Source organism: Primulina eburnea, chromosome 1, assembly GCF_022965805.1.
Source record: "Primulina eburnea isolate SZY01 chromosome 1, ASM2296580v1, whole genome shotgun sequence".
Classification (NCBI taxonomy): Eukaryota; Viridiplantae; Streptophyta; class Magnoliopsida; order Lamiales; family Gesneriaceae; genus Primulina; species Primulina eburnea.
In genome coordinates, this window is record NC_133101.1 from 6,883,332 (window position 1) to 6,890,812 (window position 7,481).

General features: G+C 30.0%; 1 protein-coding gene across 1 annotated transcript; it reads left to right on the forward strand.

Annotated features, from left to right (window-relative positions):
- Nucleotides 1-3,480: 3,480 nt before the first annotated feature.
- LOC140803161 (uncharacterized) lies at nt 3,481-7,471 on the forward strand. The gene is made up of 3 exons (XM_073158877.1): nt 3,481-3,613; nt 5,793-5,975; nt 6,763-7,471. The coding sequence occupies exons 1-3, from the start codon at nt 3,481-3,483 to the stop codon at nt 7,434-7,436; spliced, it is 990 nt and encodes a 329-aa protein (XP_073014978.1). The 3' UTR covers nt 7,437-7,471.
- Nucleotides 7,472-7,481: the final 10 nt, after the last annotated feature.

Genomic DNA, 7,481 nt, shown 5'->3' on the forward strand with positions numbered 1-7,481 from the left:
ATAAGAAAATTGTGAAAGAAGAAAAGTTATTTATTGCTCTGATATTGAGATTCCACTCATTATAAAACTAAAATCGAAATTAAGCAAATTTATATACCAATTTTACTATTTTCTATACTACATTGTAACATATTAAATACAGATATTAAAGATGTGACCAACCATTTATGGTGTCGATCATAATCGCAGTTGATCTAAAAAATTCATAATTTTCTATATTATGAACACTATATATGGATTTTTTTAAAAAAACTATTTAAATAGTTATTATGATTGGTTATCCAAAATATTTTACCAAAAAAAATTGAAGCTCTTCGTTTTAATATATTTTATTATGATGATTATTATTATCATTATGACAAAAAATTGTGTGAGACGGTTTTACGAGTTGCATTTTGTGATACAGATATCTTATTTTGATCATTCACGAAAAATATTACTTTTTATACTAAGAGTATTACTTTTTATTGTGAATATCGGTAGGGTTGATCCGTCTCACAGATAAAGATTCGTGAGATCGTCTCATAAGAGACCTACTCTATTTATATTATTATTATTATTATTATTATGGTAGAAAGCGTTTATTTTAGGTATGGTAAGCCAACCTAATAGGTAATACGTAGAGGATTTCTTCGATGTTATGTGGGTAATATCGACAGACAAAATTTGGTCACATCACATATGTCGGATCAAAAATTCTATATTAATTCGACTCATCTTTGTTTACAAATGGTAATCGATATGGTCTGTGTAACCTAACATAGCTAACTCAAACTCAAACAAAAACCAAACTAGTTTATTTAACTGGTTCGATTAAACTTTATAAAGTTCGAAATTTGAGACAAGCTTATATGATCATAAAAAAAATCAATCAATTTATGTTAATTTGATTCATTTCTACTCTTAATCAATTAACTATGAAAATGTTAAAAACAATACAATAACAAAAATATTAATTTTTTTTTAATCTTAGATCAGCCTATTCTAAAATTCTCATTTGAGAAAAAATTAGATTTGATTTATTTCTAAAAAAATGTCATTTCGCTCTTTGTTTAATTATACACACACATATATATATATATATGTGTGTGTGTGTTGCACACCTGTTGATGAGCAACTCATGGGCACGGACAAGTTGTTCGTATGAATTTTGATATATCACGCACCTAATGCAACAAGATGTTTATATCTTGTGGAACGTCTCAATTTGTCCAAATTTTCATGTCTCGAGAAAACTGTTACATATTATTTCAAGATGTTCATATGAATATCTTGTTGGGGTGTCCATGAGTTGCTCAGCAACAAATATGTAGTCTATACAATATGTGACGTAATGTGGTTCACATAAATGCATCTCTGCAGTAACTGATCCCTGTATCAACTCTATATATATAATGTGTAATATATGTGTGTAGAATTATTGCGAGGCTCGTGCCAATATTTAAAAATAAGAAGGATGCCCGGAGAAAATGCAAACCGATTATTGATTTCAGGAAGTGCGTCGAGATGATGTTGACCTTAATTATAAAACTAAATATTCAAAAAATATAATATAAAAATAATAAAAGATTTATTTTTTGGAATCCTGTGATATTTAATGTTCGGCCCCCACCTAAATGTGTTTGTGCTCAACAAACAGAAGTTAAGGATATATTTGGTTACATGCAAGAATTAAAGTACCCAATGACAGGTTCTGGCCGCGTGGAACGTGACCATATTGGCCTACAAATTCTACTTTTTTTTATTTAATTCGAAATAAATTTTATTTTTAAAATATTTCAGATTTTTTAAAGTATCGAGAAAAATAAACTTGATTATAAATTCAAAAATGTAAAAAAATTATTCAAACAAATATATATATATATATATATATATATATATATATATATATATATTAGCTGTTTTATATAAATATTAAACATCGTAAATTTTATCGACTCTTTTTGAAAAGTTTATAAATGACATAAAATCCTGTAAAACATACCCTTTGTTTTTTTTTTAAAAAAGAAAATTAATTCATTTAATCCATATGTTACAAAAATCAAACAAATTTACCCTATTTCTATAAGGATTTTTATGTCTAATTTTTAAAACACGGAGTTTTAAATGTAATTAATTTCAGTATTTAACATATGAGTTTCTTTTTCGAATTATTAGACCTTTAGAATTGAAATATTGGCACAAAACAAAAACAAAAACAAAATATAAAGCCAATTATATTAAGAAATAAAAACAACGTAAAAAAACATGAAATGTGTTCATTAGTTATTCCATTCATTCCCTTCTTCTTTTCTCCATCTTCACTAATTGATTTTCTCCTTTTTTTAGTTCTTCCTCTACATTAAGCAAGAGAATGTTGTTTTCCTCAACTTTTCACAACATTGTAAAATATTTTAATTAAATAAGATATAAGTTTTAATGCTTCTCAAAATATTTTTTAAATCACTTTACTGGTTTGTATTATTATGTGTATATTGTAAACATAATTATATATATATATATATATATATATATATATTTATTCTTTTGTTCAGTCGCTAAGTATTATTTTCGGTCATTCACTTTTATATGTTATGTTATCTGATTATATGTTAAGTCTTTCAACTTTAATGATATGAAAGTCATTAAGATTTGTGACATTAGAGTTGATAAATAAAAAAATAATGACAATAATGTGCATTTCGGGTATGTAAAGGGTAGTGCTATTAATTATGATATAAATTTAAAATATAGAAGAAAAGAATGTGCACTATTAATATGATATAAACGTTAGTATAGAAGAAGATAATGTGATTTTGATACAAATGTAGAATGTGGAGGAAAGAAAATTGATTTGGATATGAATGCTTTTAAACCGTGTCCACTTGATGAATAATTTGGTTATATTTTTATCCAAGACGATTTTGAATTGACTGAAACAATAAAAGAAATAATGTCAACGAAAACTTGATCTAGCTAGAATTATGTCTTCGTTCTACGAAGAACCTAAAGTTCACATGTTGATTACTATCGTTCTGATTTAGTGAAGGTAACACACAATTTTTTTTGTCAATTAGAGATGGTGACACAAATGGATCGAGTTTATCAGTTGGTCAAAAGTTGAGAAGCCAAACTTAAGAAAGAATTGACTAAGATTTATCTGAATGCTTAATTTGAAATGAATGTTGAAAAGTTAACATAAAAACTTTATGTAGTGAGATGCATTATAGAAAAATGCAGTCCGAGAGTGCGAGCAACACAAAAAGAGATTTCCACTTAGTTTGGAATTCATATATATTGTAAAACACATACTTGTTTTGACAAACGACAAAAGAACCGACAAGCAAGTTATGTTGTAGTTGCAAATATGTTGCTAAAAAACTTGATATGACAACAAATCATCTCTGCACCAAAAACAATAATGAAAATGGTGGAAAATAAAGGGTTTGGTCTTAACTATTACAAAGCTTATAAGAGAAGTAACTTGCTCCTAATCATTTGATGGGAGATCGAGAAGAGTGTTACGGAACATTGCAAGCTTATTTATTCATTGTTAAGAAAGTGTACAAAGATATTGTAACTCGTTTAGAGATAGACTCTATTGGAAGATTTAAACATATTCCTAGCTTATGTGGTATGAATATCTGGGTTTTTTAAATGCGAAAAGTTATAGTAATTGATGAAAATTTTCTAAAGGCAAAATATAGAGGTTTTTTGCTTCTTGTGTAGCCCAAGATGGAGATTTATGTCAATACTTCATTACATGAGATGTCGATGACTCAGAGAATAAAAGTTTATGGAACCAATTTTCGCAGAAATTGTAGGAAGTGATCCATGATCAAGATTTGGTAAATATCTCTGATAGACATGTTGTCATATCAGCAGAGCCGTACCTGTGGTTTACAAAGCCTGAGGCAATATGTTAAAAAAATCTTGTTGTGATGAATAATTGTAAAGCTCATTTTGCAAATTAAAAATAATCAAACAATAGATATAAGAAAAATATAATTTACGAGTTATATATTTATCTTTTGCGATTTTTTTCTTCGTACGTCAGTCGCCACAACATCAGCATGACTCTAACTTAATGCAGTATCATATGAACAATTATATCGAAAAAAGATTGAATTGGCAAAAATTGTAAGATATGTTACCAAAATTGAAATTTATCAATATAAACTATCAAAATAACAAAATGATAAATATAAAGAGTCAATATTGTAAAAATATATGATTTGTTTTAAATAATAAATATAATATTTTATTCAAGAAAATAGAAAATAAAGATATGTAAAATAGGTAAGTATCACAATTTTTTGTGTTTTATTTTTTTGAAATGGTCCAACCACATAAATTCAAGAAAAGATGCCAAATAATCGACAAGTAAAGTATAAAAGTTTAACACATGAGTTGATACAAGATAAAATAATAAATATATTGGATAAACATGATCATTTTATGCATACAAAATTTTTAAAAATTTAATTAATGAGCCGTGTAGCCTTATTGTTGGGCTCTATATATTTGATTAAATCCACAAGGAACACATTCATCATATTTAATCATGTTTTCTATGGATCAATGCCCAATTTTTTTTTAATGTCCATTGCACATACTATTTAGGTGCATGCTTCAACAATATGAGACTTATGATTTTTTTTTTAGCCTCTGTGAGGGCCGGGCCCTGAGGCGATGGCCTCTCTCGCCTCACAAGAGTTACGGCCCTGCATATCAGTACAGTATCCGTTGTCTACAAGGACTCACATAATCGACATTACACATACATCTTTCGCAAAACATCCCTACCCATTATGCTAAAAAGGGTGGTAGAGTTGAGTTGTTCATGCAAACCCATGTGCTTAATATGTATGAGAGTTTCACACGTTGAGTTCAATCAATCATTTGGTTTAATGAGTTGAGTTGTCTACAAGGCAAAATGTTTTTCAATGAATCCTTTGGTTTAATTAATAGTATATGACATAAAATATTATATAAATATGCTCCTAGGCAAGTTCATTGTGTTGAAGGTATGATGTATGGGGCCAAGGTTAACTATTAGGTGAGCAACTAACTATGTGTATCACAAGATTTTCAGGCAAGTTCATTGTGTTGAAGGTAGGATGTATGGGGGCAAGGTTCACCATTAGGTGAGCAACTAACTATGTGTATCACAAGATGTTCGCGCGAAAATCTTGTGAAATGTTACATCGACGGTTACCATAATATCTTTCCGAGGTTCATGAAACACTCGACATTAAATTCTCTCAAGATGTTTCGAGTGTCTATAAATAGCCCAACAACGCGGTGTACATTATATCAGAATTATATATATATATATATATATATATATATATATATATATATATATATATATATATATATATATATATATATATAGCCCAACAACGCGGTGTATATCAGAATTATATATATATATATATATAATGTACACCGTGTTGTTGGGCTATTTATAGACACTCGAAATATGTTGAGAGAATTTTTTTTATATATATATATATAAAATTGATTAAATTAAATAATTATGGATTTTTTTTAATAGAAAGGGCTTACTGATATATATATAATTATGGAATTTTTTTAATAGAAGGGCTTACTGAGATAGATATATATATATATATATATATATATATATATAAATATATATATATATATATATATATAATTGATAATTGATTAAATTAAATAGTTATGGAATTTTTTTAATATATATATATATATAATTGATAATTGATTAAATTAAATAATTATGGATTTTTTTTAATAGAAAGGGCTTACTGAAAGTGTTTAAGCAGCTACCCTCCTTCAAGCTGGGCAATTGCAGAGTAGATATCTATGGTGCGGAACAGGGCATGGCGAATCATCCCAAGACCTCTGTTGGAGACCATCCTCAACAACCACATGCAGCATCACCGAGTGCCTCAGCCCTCATCCTTCACGGCCCTCGTGGGGTCGGCAAACCACGCTGATCCTGGAACGTAAGTCACAAACAAGCCATTTTCTATCGATCTGTGTACATTTATTTACTTGAATTTTGATGAATGAGTAGGGCTTCTTTTATATTATGGGATTTTGTGAAAGAGGGTGATAAATCACGAGAGGTGTATCCGGGCGCTGGTAATGGGTGTTTTATGAAGTTTTTTCCGTTTTTGTGGGGGTTTCTGGTGATATGAGGACTCTGATCGGAAGCCATTTCAATGACTAATTTGTTGCTTGTTTCTTCTTTCTACTTTGCTGTTTGGTTTTGGATGTGACACAGGGAGAAACAGATAAAAATCAAACTTCTGCCTTTCAGAGAATATTTTTAACTCTGCCAAGGTTAGAGCGATGATTCTTAACGAAATGTAGGTTAATAATGATGAAGGTATTGAATAAAAGAAATTATCAATAATCTGTAGCTGAAATTTTAAAAAGTAATAATGAATTTCATCACTCAATTATATATATTCCTGAAGTTTGGAGAATACAGCAGTCATATGAAGATTCACTGAGTTATGATTGATCATAATAAAATAGTACAATCTGTTCATTTTGCTACCAATTGCAGAAGATCAAGGCTAATGTGTTAATGGGTTTGTGTAACTTGAATGGTGGACAAACAATGAATTCCTGGTATGATATATTATCATATTTCCCATGCTGCATACTTCAAGTACTTTGTAAGGTCATAAATATGGCACCTCCTACCATGGGAAATAATCCGTAGAATTAATGTTGATTGGTACTGTTCCTTCTAATCATTATACATTTTGGTGTCTTTGACAGGTCTGCTTGATAAATGGAACACAAGTCCTCACATTACTGGCTATATCGACTTTGCGGAGTCAGTTGAAGATCACCATCCAAAGCAAGGTCAATCATTTCCATGGACCTCATGGTCCATTTGTCCAGCACCTAAACTTGTAACATTGAAGGCTCAGCTTGAAAACTGTCTGGAATCCATGACTCAAAAGGCCATTCAGCTTGGGACCATCAGCTCCCAGCAAATATTCACCATTCTCACAAAATGGCACAGTCCAACCACTGCCCTCAATCGAATTTTGAATCTCAAAGGTGATGCTGTGAATTACAGAGTGGCTGTAAGAAATAAGAACAGGGTTACTACATCACATTTGTGGGATAGTGCAGTTTTTAAATTATCTGCTGGACTTAGTGAGCAGGAGATGAATGGGGACTTTGATGCTTCCATTAATGTGGAGGAGGGATCATATTACAAGGAGGCGATGGCTGCATTGAAGTTGGCGAAAGAGGTTATCAAGGCTCAAGCAAAGTGGAGGGTGAATGCAATTCGAGATTTGAACAGTAAGGGTGGGTTTTCACGGTCGTTAGCGAATTCAGCCACTGATTGGCCTTGTTTATTGCTGGAGTTATTGTCTTTAGCTGCTGAAATGGACTATTTTCAGGTAATTAGCAGAAAATTCCAGATTTTGATTTCATGAATTGACTCGGTGTATCAGTTGTGTTTTCCATTGAGTAAGCAAGTT

Excerpts from the sequence above, each read along its gene's own strand:
- LOC140803161 (XM_073158877.1), top strand. The coding sequence starts at position 3,481 with ATGGGAGATCGAGAAGAGTGTTACGGAACATTGCAAGCTTATTTATTC. Across the intron at positions 3,614-5,792 it reads ACATATTCCTAGCTTATGTG|CTACCCTCCTTCAAGCTGGG; the intron begins GTATGAATATCT and ends GTGTTTAAGCAG. Across the intron at positions 5,976-6,762 it reads AACCACGCTGATCCTGGAAC|GTCTGCTTGATAAATGGAAC; the intron begins GTAAGTCACAAA and ends TGTCTTTGACAG.